General features: G+C 42.0%; 1 protein-coding gene across 1 annotated transcript in view; it reads right to left on the reverse strand.

Moving 5' to 3' along the window:
* Nucleotides 1–13,929, reverse strand: part of LOC111273815 (uncharacterized) — a gene marked incomplete at its 5' end in the record, with an annotated part of 63,603 nt that extends 49,674 nt beyond the window's left edge. Inside the window, 2 exon segments of the mRNA XM_022855785.1 lie at nucleotides 5,599–5,642; nucleotides 13,718–13,929. Coding sequence (XP_022711520.1) covers nucleotides 5,599–5,642; nucleotides 13,718–13,929 — 256 coding nt within the window.
* Between the last annotated feature and the right edge of the window lie 1,633 nt (nucleotides 13,930–15,562).

Genomic DNA, 15,562 nt, shown 5'->3' on the forward strand with positions numbered 1-15,562 from the left:
CAAAGCTTACACTGCACTCGCCCAGTGCAACGCTCAATGCCTCTTTTTTTTTTTATGATGTTGGCAAGTTGCCTTCTGCAGATAATGCTGCTAGTGGCTTTTTTGTTGCCGCTTCGGGCGGTGGCCTATTTATTCTCGGAGCGGCTTTCGTTCGGCGAGCCATGTTCCACGTCGCCTCGACGGTCGAAATGCCGCTGGCATTCGCGATATATTGCAGAAAAATTGCATCTGTTAGTCTACGAGCCATGCTATGCCCCAGTAAAGTACAAAGCCCCGACATAGATCTACCCCGCTTGAGGACTTAGCAGCCGTCGCAGCAACGCGCATCGCTAGCTCTCTCATTCTCCTTTTTTGCCTTGCTTTTCTGCCTGAAGCAGTATGCACACCGTACCATTGCTCCGCGCACAGAGAGGTATGCGATCCCCTTAGACTCCTCACATAAGACTGAGTATTCCGCTTTGCTTTGCTTTCCATTTCAGAGGAAAGCAGAGAATCATGCCTCTCCCGACACCTCGAGCACATACTTTTTTCGTCGGAGTGGATGTCGACGCAGCAAAATAGTTTTGTAAATAAGTTCTTTCTAGTTTCTTCGTCTGGCCCACAACTGGCCCCTCTACTTTACTTTCTTACGTTCGTCAGAGTTCCTTTAGTCACTTTCCCTGCCGGACGACTGCTCACCTGTTCGGCCGCGCACCTGCCCAAATTTCTGCCGCTGGCCATACCCGTATTTTCCTTAGGTTTTGTCGATTTTCTACATCTTCACTTAGACAGCAGAAGGTTGATTGGGTTTGGGCACGCGCAAACGGCTGTGAAGGCGAGGCAAAATGAAGTGATGAAGACTCAAGAAATAATTTCTTCTTTTTTTCGTTTTGCGCTTATCATCTTTTGAGTATCTAATTTCTGGCTTGGGCTGCTTGGGGCAAACCCAAAACTAAATCTGGGTCTTCGAATGGCTTAACAAACGTCTCAGAGCCAGTATGCAATGGCTTCAAATATTTGAAACAGCAGAAAAAGTGTATAAGTATGCCGCAGGCCGCACGAGTATTGTCGTCATTGTAATAGGTAAAAAGCTATTGCTCGGCGTATAAGAACTGGTCAATAGTTTATGCTTAGATTACGATTGGGAACTCAGATTAACTAAAATCTGATAAGCAGCGCGGCATGCTTACTGAATGTCTACCTCCAATGCCATGAATTGTAATATGTAATCCCGGGTATACGCATGCGCACATACTGAATTTAAACTTTAATTGTAACTGCGTGGTTAAGGAGCTCCTAGGTTGTACCGAATGGTTGTTTGTAAACTATGTAGTAGACAATGTGTCTGGAAGAATTGGTGATTCATGTAATTCTACAATGTAATAATCTTGAAACATTAACGGCTGGTCAGAGGACCTTGAAGTAGGGAGTTTTGACAGCGAATTATTTAATCAATCTAGTATAGTAAGGTAGCACTTAAACACTTAAAATACATACATTTATAACAACTAGGGATAATAATAGGACACAAAGGACGGTTTTAGGACACTGGCCAAAGCTGATGTCAAAAGCTTTTAATAGTCAACACGATGATCCTAGAATTATTTAGGACTTTGCAATTGTTGCAGTATACATTATGTTTCGGACTTCTTTGAATAAAGAATTTGTCGACGTTCTATAATCGAATGCTTCTGATATATTCCATAAAGGAATTACATAAAAGGACGGGAGAAAACAGTCATGAGTAATGCTTCAACAAAACTTCATCATTTTCGACGCATTAAGGAAACAAGGACGAACTCAAGATTTCCGTTATAGTTTCATAAACCGTGTCCTCTTTAGGATTTAGCTTTTCTCTTAACATGAATATGCAATAACCATACAATGTATAGTAGACATTTTCTAAGTACAAAGACGACCGCCCCTCAAGTTATAGCATGCTGTCTAGCAGGTGCGGGAATAGTATACAGGTACGATTGGCATCGGTATATATCCTTAAAAAGGATATATACCGATACCGATTATAGATATTGTGCACTGTAAGGAGCTAAAGCCTATTTATCTTCTAGGTCTTTCAAAGTGCTGAAATCGGTAAGCTTCTTACGATCAAACCTCAAAACAGCTTCACAATTATAATATATATGCCCTATAATATAGTCAACATGATCGAATAATATAATCCGATTAAAGTTACGTAACTGAAATAGACAATATTGCATACCTGTAAAATGTAGTATCTGTAACTATGCACGGTTCATGAAGATCGTTGTGTTTATGTGACTACTTTTGGTCTGAGTGTGAGCGGCCGATAGATCGCAAGTAAGATAAGAATGGAAGCTCTTTGTTCTATTGACCGTGCTGGCACAAGAGAGCGAAGAGCTAGACGACGCTACGCGATTTTAAATCTGTTCGTAGATTTTTCTTTGAAAAGTAAGGCAACGGCGCACGAAAAACACCAGCTACTATTTGAAATTTTTAGATCGATAGAGGTCTCAAAAAGAGATTAAATTTTACTAATACTATTACTGATAAGGATATGAACAGCAATGAGGAGACATATTGCACGCTCACCGCGTCCTACTGCTCGGAATAGTTGAGAGAGCCTGTGATAGAAGATCTACTGCTCAGAGGTGGCCTAAATAAGCGACGATGATATAATATCGAATAATACGAGCCAATTATGCTAATGAGCCTGGCCTTGCGCGTGGGCTAGAGCCCTTTGAAGAAGACCCTGAAATCCTATGTAACCAGGGCTAACCCTTAAAAATAAGACCTGAACATAGATCTGTTAGAATTTAGTAGCTGGAACATATTTATGTAGTTGCAGTTTGTCAGTAAAAGTACATCAAAAACCCAATAAACCTATAACGAATATTATTATATTATAGAGATGACATGCCTTAGCAACTGGCCTAGTTTCTTCAACTGAGTTTACTTACGAGATCCGTTCATGAGTTCTACGTCCGGCGTCGCTGTCAGACACTCCAGACTCCATCAAGATATTTGTTCATCTATTTGTCTGTTTCCGGCGTAGCTAGAGATTTTGAGAGAAATACTATTGAAAACAGAAAGTTTATCACCGCCAAGTGACTGCTACTGTTTCTGGACCAACAACAGCAGTTTCAGAAATGTCTTTGCAGGACCGTGAATTTCTACTCTCGCGCTGTCCTTCCGTGCGGACCTTAACTTGGCAAATCCAGGTAAATAGTAGTGAAAGCGCGATATAAATTCCTGTGGCATTCATAAAAGTGGAATCATCCCCGTCAGCATCGCCGTTGTAGCTGCGGCTCAAGAACGTCTTTGGAAGCAATCCCTCCACATCCTCTATAGCTATACATGTGCCGTCCTGGCTAATTCACTGGCGCGTAAGTAACAGCTGTGACTGCAATAGAAGCGACAAGCCTAAGAGACAGCACCGCAAAGAGAACGCTGGCGTTGGTAAACAAACTGCAAGTTTGATTTTTAGTTGATCGGAACGCCCTTTGGTCAAGCAGTGCGTACCGTGAATTTTCTTCGCCATACCTATGTGCGCATATATATTCGTAACGACATTCATGTTGACGCTCGCCACAAGATGCTTCCTCGACCCACGTACTGTTGAATGAGCTGAGATAAAGGACCGTATTTCGTGAATCCACGTCTTAACCATAAATCGCAAACTGTTTTGCGCCTCGGGGAAGCGTGAGAACTATGAGAACGAAGTTCGTATCTAGCGATACGACGGAATCGATTAAGGTTTGTACGTGCACATGACAAGCTTCAATTTGGTAAAGTGAGATTTTACGATCCATCCCGCCACGCTTTCACGGTAGAACCGTTTCGACGGGTGTTAGTTCTCGAAGTTTTTTTCAAAGTGGACTTTCCGTTTATCAGCGGAGCAGATGTTTCTTCCTGTAACCTCCCATAACGCGCCAAGTATTCAGCGATGCTTAGTGTGCTGATCATACGCTCGATTAATGATCCGTTACGTTCGTTCTCACAACTTTTTTGTTTTTTGAGGGTTCCGTGTGGCACTCATTTAGACAGCTCCTGTACGGTACTGTTTTTCGACCAGACTTGACGGAGCCTATGAGTAAGAGCATAGAACAGGCAGACATTATTTACGACGACTATTCAATAGTTGGCTGAAACGAAATTATCTTGATTGCCAATAAACTCTATCAATAAACAAATAACAATAGAATATAATAAAGTTAAAACAATCAATAATCGAATAAATCAGAGGCTCGGCGCCGACGAATGCACACGACAAAATGGCACACATAAGCAGTGGGTAAAGGGATCTGAAGTCGAGTGATTTACTTCGTCAAACGTGTGTTGAGCCCAGCAGAGTGACGGGATGCGCGCAACAATGTTTATATTTCTATTTTACCATCTGAACGTGCGTGACAATGCGTTTCACACGTCCTACGAATCAATGCTTGTTCGCTAAAACGACTGGCAAGGAAAGGGTAACAGCCGATCACGTCGCCGGAGACGCTATGCGTTGGAGCGTATGTCATTTTTATTCCGTCATCGTCTGCTAGATCCCAGTTCTTTAGTGAAGTTACGAATTCACGAAAACTCACCACGTTCTATTCGCACCTCGTCGAACAAACAATACAAAAACAAGCATTGTTCGAATTTGCCCTCAGAGCCGCTTGCAACACTGTTACAGTGGCACGTCTCTACTGTTCTGTTTACTGCAATCGACATGCTGAAAAGCCCTCAGAAGGCTTTAGATAAAAACAAACATTTTCAGAGGCAACAGCCTTTCGATTGTTCCGTCCTTGAAAGGTGCTATAATTCAATATAGATATTCATTATGGGTTAGAAGAAGAAAGAACTGGTAGAGTGCTTGATGCACTATGGTAGAGCTGTCGTACAAAACACTTGTTAAAAAAATAATCAACTATTCGTCAAACACGAGACTGGTTTCCACCTACTCGTTGAACTTGCTAGCTAGAAGTGTACCGTTTTCATTTAATACGCTCCTCCTCTGGATAATGGCATGATCATCTTTTCTTACTGATTTGCCCAAAAGTTCAAGTGACAACTGGGTTTAATATAAACAAGTTTATATTAAAATATATCGCAATCGTGTTAAAATGTCTTAATCAGCTGCATTTATTGAATTTTTTACAGCAGTTCTGTACGACTACGTTAAGCATGCGGCATAGGCAGCTTTTTAAACCAGCCTGACTTTCGATTTTATTCCATCTACGAGACGAAACGTTTAGCAGCGATAGATGAAGGCTTTTTACACATATACTAAGCAAGGCCTCACCAGTATTTCTCTAAGAAAAAATCACTAGAGACGTTTTGTACTTTATTCGAGCGCTACATAGGAATCACACCTGTCATGTAAGATCGTTTGTAAGAAAGATGTCTGTATCCGTATGCGATTACGGCTCTCCTAGGGTGAGAACGAGGTTAAAGACAATAGTAATAAGTATACTCGTTATTACTCATACGCCTTATATGTTTGTTTCTTACACATTTTGTAGATACCTATAACCATTACGTCGAATCAGTCCTAATTAGTCTTTACTTCTACACGAACTAAATGTGATAAAAGTAGGACATCTGGGACGAGAGAGAATATAGGAATTCATCTAATATCAGTAGATAGACACTCACCCGTTGCTTACGTTGACGTTATCGTAGCCATCAGTACAAATCAGCTAGAAGGCAGAACGACAGCACATCGAGACACAACGGTTAATAGGTGCAATGATACGAATTCAAATATGCTCTGTATATAAGTACACATGTGTGACAGTTGGAAATGAATATAGCATCTCTTTATCGGTACGTTAGCAGCTCTATTTTGTATAATATCACTTCCTGACGCGGTTCCATTAATCCTACTGATATAATCAAAATTCGGTGATGTGAGCGCTTCCTTTTTTCCCGAAGGACCTAGTTAGTGGGCTAAAATTGCTCTGCGAAATTAAGTTAGGCGAAAAACACAACGGCAGATCGCATGCTTAATTTATGGCTGAAAAAATGTGACGTTAGCATGTCTACTTTATACGGTGTCTGCTCATGCTAGCCTCCTCCTGTCCCCTGCCCCTGTTCAGGCGGCACAGTAGGTCGAGATGCAGGCTGCAGAACAACGTGTTCCCACAGGGCAGAAGTACACGTCATAACCCACGCCAAAGACCGCTACACCTTTCGCCTGCTGGATGCTCTCGTTCGTAACGATCTTTATAGCGCTCTTAAATATTAATCCATGTTGGAAATGTGCAGAGAGGACGAGTCGCTGAAGAAACACATAGAATTGGCTTGCAATCATAGTTCGAGTATAAGAACCGATGGGTTATATATACATATGTATATACATACAAACTGCAGAAGCACCATTTGCCACCATATAAGCTGATCTGGATTAGCTTTTTACGTAACAGTTAATGTGTTTCACACAAGTACAACGCTTCTATTGTGTGTGACATTGGCTTACACGTCTCTGCTTCATATGGGTTAATGAACAGCGCCGTTGAACTATCAGAAGTGATAAATTGAGGTCAGGTAGTTCCTGCTTTCTTGCAGGAAGGTTTACTATTACTAAAACATGTTTTCAACAATACACAAAACAACAATTGTAAGTGTCAACTCGCTTATATACATATAGATAAGCGAGTCTATATAGGACTAGCGCGCACACAACGCTGCAATCATATGCGTGAACAAAACTAGAGATGAACCTTGTTATAGTCGGCGTGCATGCAACGCTGTCGTGTCTAGATGTCTGTTTACTTACAGTCTTGTTGCCAGTAATCCCAACGTAGCTGATTTGGCTTTCTGCTCCTACATTACCTTACCCACATGGTAATTAGGACAAGTAAGGATACTAGTTGTTGTATTTACCTAAAACTATACACTCTCAGAGGTCATTGCATTAAATGCAAATATCCTGATATTATAGAACGAAAATTTTACATTTTCATGTAACCATTGTTAATAGGACAGTGTGATCTGTAGGATCCAGGTGGGGTGATATTTCAATAGCTAATATTAAATCTTGGATTTATGTTCTTTTATTTAAATGTTAAATTTTATGCTAAAGATTTACGTTTGAAGAAAAAAAGATAAACGAATTTTTTTTATTTTAGAAAAAAGCTACGGCTTTTGTTCATTCAAATTACAGGGCGTAGAAACTCTTGTAGCAAGCGCCTAATAAGGAATCCACGTTTTGTTGCTAATCCCGTTTGAGGAAGCAATAGATTCTCATCTTGTGGTAATCCTTTCATGTAGCGTGCAGTACAAGGTAGAGATACAAACGTGTTGTATATGAAGAAATGAGACATGTCTCCAGCTTTGAGCCAGCCGTCTCTCGGTGTATCCTTGAATTTCGTGGTTATTCGACCTTGTAAAGCCTTTTGCTGCGGTCGTCGCTTTGCCTTTGAAGAAGAGTGATTTTCAGGTTTACCTTACCGCCTTCGTGCCACTTTGTCACGGACAGGGAAGCATCATCAGCATCAGCACCGGCTTTCGGAACTACCAAGGCTTCCCAGCCCAATTCTCCTGTAACTTTGTGGCCCGCCAAACCAGGCACTACTTTCGAGGTTCTTTAACGCTCTTACTCTCCTGAGTTCGAGGAGTGAGATAGTTTGGCTGCCTTGAAGATAGAAAACAATAGTGCATTGGTGTAGTGGATGAGATTTTAATGGTGCGGGGAGTGTCGGGGGTAAAGGACCTCGTTTCAAGACAGAAGACCAGAGTTATGATCCCTTACGCCAACTTCATTGCAAGAACTGATTAAATCAAGAACTGAGCCGATTGTGCCCCAACACCTGGCTTTAAAGAAGGGACCTGCAATAAAATTGTATCGAAAATTTTCCCTGAGGTGCCCTCAGGCACACTTGTACATTGGCAGAGACAGAGATAAACGAGGATAATAAATTGTACTCTTCTAAAGCTCTGCAGGTACCAATCTACAAAAGACGACGTCGTGAATACATAATAAGCCCCACCTAAGTTTAATCTATTACAGGATCGGTAATTTTAGATGATAACCGACCGCTTTTCAAAATACGAAAACTTAATTCATCCAAATAAGGCCAGCCCAGTTGCACAAAGGCTTACAGGTACTTGACAATATTACCGAACTGATATGATAAGTTATTATTTGAAAGTGGTGAAGCTATATGGGCCACCCCTTTTATTCTTAACGAAGAAGTACAAATTGAAACCTTTAACTTTTCGAGCGTACAGACGCGTTCGGATCAAAAGTTTAGTGCAATTCACGCTAAATGGATTTATCTTTGACTGAACTTGAGTTTTTCACATTTCATCGAGTCGGATGATAAAAAAAAAAAAAAAAACTAAATAACCAGCCCGTTTTTACCATAGTTTTGGATATGCTAAAGCCACATTTTCACTTGGGAAACAAAAAACAAACCACGTTTTATATAAACGATTACATTAAGCTATAATAATCGCTTTGGCAGCTATATCACCAAGGGTGAGGCAGGGCTGTACGAAACACAGAATTTTGAGCCGATAAGCGAGACCAGGCTCCATCGCTACGGGTCTTCGAGAAAAATTGAGAAAATAACAAAACTCCATTTAGTGAAAGTACGTACACATGGTATACGTATATATAAAGGTATCGTAGCTTCGTACTTAATCTACCCATCTCGGCCAAGAAGAAAAACCAGTCACAAATGTACTAGTGCGACCTTTTCCTAGACTCCCTTTGTTTTCAGCAGTAGCGTTAAGCTAACTTTCGCCCGTATAATCCTGCCTATTTACATTTAAAGTCAGACCGGATACACCTGTTTCCGCGACTAGACTGGTTTGATTTCTTTTTGTCGGGTCATTACTGTCTTCTGGGAACGAAATTTTCAGAGTGGATTGTCACTTTCAGTGCTCAAACCCAATGAAATACTAGTATATAATATACTTGAGAAATATATTGAACACTAGCGGCTTTCCTAAGCACTCGGCTCGCGTTTGCTGCCGACAGTGTGAAACAAATAGTCATATAAAATGTGTAATTAATACTGCAATTACACAGTTATGACCCAAACTAGAACTGTCCGGAAAAAAATTACAGGAAAAGCTGTCGTTATTTTAGAAACTTGAGGATGAGTTTAGGCTGTTTCTTATAAACTAAGAGAAAGGTTACAATTATTAATTCATCTCATGTCTATTATTTTTTGACTGCTAAATAATGGTCGTTGGTATCGGGTATGGTAGTAACGACGGCAACTAAGACCTCTCGAGTGATCTGGGCAGCTTGTCAAGCCTACCCAGCATTCAATAGTTTATTGACTACCGATCGGCATTCTGGCGTCGCGTCTTCTTGGACAAACAAGCATACTTTGAAATCTTCACCACAAACATTATTATACATATATTCTGTCTTACCTATTTAAAAGCTGTGCCAAAAAAAAGGTTGCGTGGTATTCGTATCAAAGTATACAAAAATAGCATGGATGGCCAGATGATTTATTCACTTAATTTATTCAAATAATTCGTTACAAGTTAATTACAAGTTAATAATTTAATATTCCAGGATCATAGTGGGTCTATAGAACCGTGACAGCACATAGGGTACACAAAACTTGTTCCGTTTATAGCACTAATTTAAGAAATTCGTCAGATGCCCTAAAGCTGAATCAGAAGCAACCGGCGGCATGATAAAGTATGATGAGGTGGAAGCCGTGCAGGACAAAGCGACTGACGACGCTTGTTTAGCCAGCGTGTCCCTTTGGATCCGTTAGTTCTCATTGCAGCCGAAACAAATAAACCCTTATCGCTCGCGCCAATTTTTGCTCTAAGCTTTTGAAAGCTATCGTTGCTAAGATTTGAGATTGACAGTTAGCCGGCTAGGAGGTACACGAACGGATTTTGGGCCGTTATATGCAGCGTAATACATTTTTGAGGAACGAGGCTCTGCTACGATTTAAATGATCAAAATGAGTTACTACAAAATCATCGCGAATGACGCGTATCACATTAGAGATAACTTGAGCTAGAGCGGTTGCGAGGGATAAGCGATAAGACGAATTGACTGCCCATGCGGCCGACACTGCCTTTTCGTAGCTTTCAGTGCGCGCACAGTGGAACTTCTGACGTTCTCAGAAAAGATCAACTCCAAATCTGGAACCCGGTTAGCATAGGCAAGAGGCAACCTGGCGAAATACAAAAGCGGCAGCTGTCCTGTCGCTCCTTCTAAACTTCATCTCGTCTATTTTGATGAGGTTTACCATCATTCCCAAATCCGTGACCGCCGCTTGGAGCCGGGCCAGAGATTGCTGCACTTGGAACCTGCTCAAACTGAAATGTCGCAAAATAGTCGACACACTTTGACTTCGACGGCTGCATTCGATTAGCCTTTTTGGCCGTCTTATTTCAGCAGAGAAGGCCTTCAGGGAAGGCCTTCTAAAGAAAATGTAAGCCCCTAAGGCTAAATCTACACTTTATCTAACTACAACCTTTCCATAAAAAACGCGTAGATTTGTTCGCTCTGTCGGGGTGGTTATTCTACCCTTCTGTTTCGAAACGGAATGGCTGAGCACATTTACACGGGTACCCAACTCGGTCAGCGTGAGCATAGCCTTGTTTCTAAGCGTCGAGCTGCGTTGAAATCGAAAAACACCGCACAGAGCGGATTGTGTGGCACGACCAGTGCTCTGTTCATGTTGGCCGTCAGAATCCTGTACGTCGTTTCTATAAAAGGTTCGGGAATTTATATTGTTCTGTTGGGATGTATTCTAGTCAGCAAACTAAAGAGGAACTTATAAACATTTTTTTCGTCATAAGACGGCGTGGTTGGGTTGTGTCTTCCTTTAAAGATTACTAAAAGAATAGCATTTTCCCATTAGGCTGAAAATGTGGTGGTATGTACACATTAAATAGGGCCGTTCAGCACTGTGTTAAAATGATGGCGCATTTGAGATGCTGCACTTGTAAATTCTAGCTGGACCGGTGTTGCGTAGGCTTCCAGGACCTAGTATTAGTTCCCGCAGTGTCAAGTCTTATTTAAGGATATCAGGATATCGCGTTGTATTGAAATCTTCTCCACCGACGTTGGCGCGAGAAGAGAAATCGCGCGTTTATCGTATACTTTGACGGAAACATCTCCAAGAAGCGGTCTACAGGACCGAGGACCTGATTCGGCCAGCCGTGGTGCATTAGCAAATTTTATGGCTAACGTTCTGCGTCGACGATCAAGCGAGTTTTGAGCTGTTTAAGGAATTCCATAACAGACTGTAAACTAACATAATCTGTGTTGCGCTTCTTGACGCTCATTCCATAACCGGATGAGCCCATGGTCCCATTCTTAGAGACTTTTCCGTAATCAGAATTAGGTAACAAGAATGGGACACCATTCCCGTAAGCTATCCGACTAGGTTTAGCTAGCTAACTGCACCGACTACAACTACACTTCATAGGTGACCGATCTTCCGTCAAGGGATACTATCTGTATATCTTCTCCTTAGAGACTCCCTCCCTCAGCCATCAATCACTAGAAGAGCTATTTATGACGACCAACTTTGCCCTACAAGCGCCGTCGGCTACTGGCAGCCAAAATAAAGACGGCTACATCTACCCTGCGTGGAAGGTTATGATGTGTCCTCCGCCTATATAAGCGAGATATATTTCACATACATAAATACACAGAATCAGGCCATATCTCGGGTTACCTGGCCTCAGCTTAGCTGTTGCGGGAAATTTGCGCAGACATCGGACACCAACCACTCCTGTCACTACTCTACGATAAACGGCGACTGAACTGACCCCATCACTAGCGTTAGCGTCGTCGTCCTTTGGTGAAACTACAATGCAGCCGGTAGCAATAGCATGTCCCTCTTGCTGCTTTTGGATAGCGATTGCAGACCACAATGAACCTGCTTGCAGCAAACAATTCCATTGTTTAAATGCGTGCCCAAGATAGCTACGGACCCTAATCTGTATGCAGCCGAATGCTAAATGAGGTTTCAGGTTTTGTTGAAGGACGAGCCACGGACGAACTACACGCCCGTCTGGTTGGAACGCTAGGCGACAGGTAATGATCAGAGACGCAGGTTGGGTGGGTGTTTGAAGCACGTTCTCATTGAAGTGACCCGTGGGCGATCAAAGTACAGCGAAGGGAGCGAAAAAAAAATAGCGGCTGTGTAATGAGAGAAGTAAGTAGCGAGAGATAGCCAGAGATCAGACATGGCTTGTCTTTTCCTTCGAGTGGGCATTATCTAGAGTGGGCGCATTTTTTTGTAAGCTGTGAAAGAGATCTTAGGGAAAAACGTTGCAAAGGTGAAAATTCCAGGTTTGTAGCTTTCTTAGCTAAAGAACTGTATGGCGTAAAGCGAGAAGAGAGATACGCAGAAGTGTGAGCTAAGCGGAAACACAGATCAACGAGACAGGACGCCGAAACGTAAAGCAGCATTGAAGGCCTCGAGCTACAGCAGCTGAGATGGTTGCTGTCAGCGACAGAGTTCAATTACTACTTGGGAGCAGGACCACTGGAGAACGCGATGCTAACTATACGGAAAGACGTCTCGTATGCCAGTCGCAGTTGGTAAGCACAGCGAAATGCCAACACAAGGAAGATTGAGCGAAATTATATTCCTTCCTCGTGACGGGCTATCTGTTGACTTTGCTTCGGATAATACATATGAGAAGCAGTTTATTTTGCCTCTGTTGATGGTTATATCGAATGCATGAAAAAGACCGGGAACACCGCTTGCGTACGTGCTATGCACAAAAGTGTAAGCGTCTAGAGCAAATGATACATAAAATTCGGATCGTGTGATAGGTTTTTATGCATAACTATGAACTGAACCTAAACGTATCAGTCAATGGCCGTCCGCTAGAATTTTGCTGGTTAGCGGTCAAGGATCGAGCGTGTTTTACCCTGTGCTATCGGCAATCAAACGCTGACAATATATGTACAGTAGCAACGTAGGTAGACAATAATAATCGTAAGGCTATTATTTCCCTCTCTATTTATTCTATTTTACTTATTTTTATCGAAGAGTTCAGTATTTATTCTATTCAAAATATTGAGCAAACTCGCGGTAGACATGTTGTACGTAAGTTTCATAACTTGTTTCAACTAAGCTTGCCCACAGAGCTAGTTTTTTCGTTTGGTAATAAAGTGGTGATATATTTAACATCTATTAACGAAACCCCGTATTCCGCGAAGCAATGATGTAGGCGAAGAGCGCATCTAATTTGAGACTCTTTCCTAGTGGTTATTTAGCAAGCGTAAAGATGCATGTGTCTATAATATGAGTATCAGTCTCCGCAATGGCGCAAACGTAGCGCGTCTGTTACTAACCTGAGGGGCACACAGGGAGTTTAAGTTGAAATCTGGGTGTGCTACATTTTTGCATAGAGAAAAAATCCGAGCAGTAGGAAATGACTATGAACATAGTCATGATCCCCCTTTATGCTCGGTCTCCCAGGTTATACACATTGAGCCCCTTTTTACCCTGACACGTCCTTGAAGCAGCGCTGAACTACATATATATCGCCTATTCAATTAAATAGTCCGGAACAGGGCACCCACTAATTTCTACGAAAACGTACGACGACTCAACGGTCTGCAACGAGTCGATTTTGTATATTCCAACTCAAAGCGGAGTCACCGCACTATTGCCGCCCTTCGACGGCGTACGCTATTCTATTCGCTCGAGTTCCGTCTACGTTTCAGGTAGGACTAACTTTTCACTTCCAGTTTCATAAAGCAGTAATATATAGTATATAATGTTTTCTTAGGTAGATACGCAGCTCAGAAGATACGCACCTTTGGCGGTACGAGGGCGCGTCTCCGATGGAGCGCCGACCGTGGCGGTTCAGGATCTTGAGCAGGCTCATCTTCATCGTCTGACACCTCACTTTTACCAGACAAGCGTCGAAACATGGTTTCGTGATCGTGCGATTCGGGACCGTGAACATTCGGCGACGGTAGGTTGAGTTGAAACCCCCCTAGGCTCACGCCGAGCTTCCCATCGCGACCTGGCCAACATCCGATTAGTACGAAGCCAACACGAAGTGGCCGGACCGATCGAAAAGAAAAATAAGCAAGTTACAATGCCGTTGAGTAATATAAGGAACATATTTTAAAACATGTGGCACCACACCATTTACATTGTACATAAAAATTGTTTCCGAAATCTGAATAAACTCGATTGTTGCTGAAGATTTCGTTCATTAATTAAAATGGTACCTGTCTAAGAAAGTATCCATCGAAAAAAGAGGAGATAATATGTTTCACGTGGGAATCGTACTCGAGACCGTTACGGGGTATAAAGATATCGTCGTTTTATCCGTCGGTTGACATAAAAAGATGACAAAAAATAGCTCGAAACAAAACAGTATAGAAAAATAAACAGTCATGTTTTTGAGAATTTTCGCATTTCCATTCAAAAATATTTAGTCTTTTTTTTAAACAGGACTTTTCAATACGATTTGATCAGTTGATACCAAAGTTCAATATTTAACGCTAACTGGACGTACCTTGTACGAATGCACCATTTTACCAGTATATTTCAGATAATAGTATACCAGTATGGTACTTCCATATGTGTTCGATGGAACCAGTGTCAGATGGAATGGATTTTTGAAAATATTTTCCCAAATCTGTGCCTTTACTGAGACTACAAAGGAGCTCGTTTTTACGAATAGACCATGTTTATATTCATATATATGCGTGTGTAATAAAATGCAAAAATCTAAATCGTGCTACTTGTAAGTCAGTGCAAAGTTGTTAGGGTTGCCGGAATCGTCTGACAAACAATTACCCGCGCACCTCACGGTTAACGTCGATACATAAAAAAAAATCTATGTCGATATCTGCGCGCGGCAGCTGGTGGCCTTCGTTTACTAATATCGATGCCATATCAGTTTGTTCTGTGTTAAGGCCATGTCACTTTTGTTAGTACGAGAAAGGGCCGGCAACGCTAGTGCTGATGTTCTGCTTCGTTCCAGAGGCCTCGGCCGTTTACGTTCGTTCAGAGTATAGTCCAATATTCAACTATACTATACCATAGCATTGTACATAGAGTGTTAATAATCTGTTGCTTGTATTGGCATGTTTGCAAGGACAAACACCCCGCCAAATCGGCCTCTGCCACGTTTTTCTCGTGTCACCACCGAGCACGAATGGTCACGTGCGTTTTCGCGCGCGGCAATCGCCGACAGGCCAACGGATATGTTAGTCTCTACCTAGTAACTAGCAACGCTATCGTAATCAATATAGTGACTCCTTTGTAAACGAGTTGCCGTTTGTGACAAACGGTTCCCTTTATTATCGAAGAGCAACGTAATAAAGTGCCCATAATGTCGTTAGTCGTTCGAAAGCCATTTATCGATGCCATTGCTACCGAAGCGACACACGGATCAGCAAAACTATCATACTGTTAGACTATCCAATTGCGATCAGAGGAGTTAGTAAATCAATTTCTATTTCTGAATTTTTATCCATCATAGATGTCGACTAAGATCGCTGATTCCCCAGCACCGCCGCCCTGATTTGACCTATTTGGCCCGTTGAATCCTGCTTCCGCTGCTGCAGCTCTTTTTCAGCGATGCCAGTCATCAGCCACGATCCAGTCCGTTATTAAGAAACCGCCTCTGCCGAAGATGACAA

The sequence above is a fragment of the Varroa jacobsoni genome, unplaced genomic scaffold (assembly GCF_002532875.2).
Source record: "Varroa jacobsoni isolate VJ856 unplaced genomic scaffold, vjacob_1.0 scaffold_228, whole genome shotgun sequence".
Lineage (NCBI taxonomy): Eukaryota > Metazoa > Arthropoda > Arachnida > Mesostigmata > Varroidae > Varroa > Varroa jacobsoni.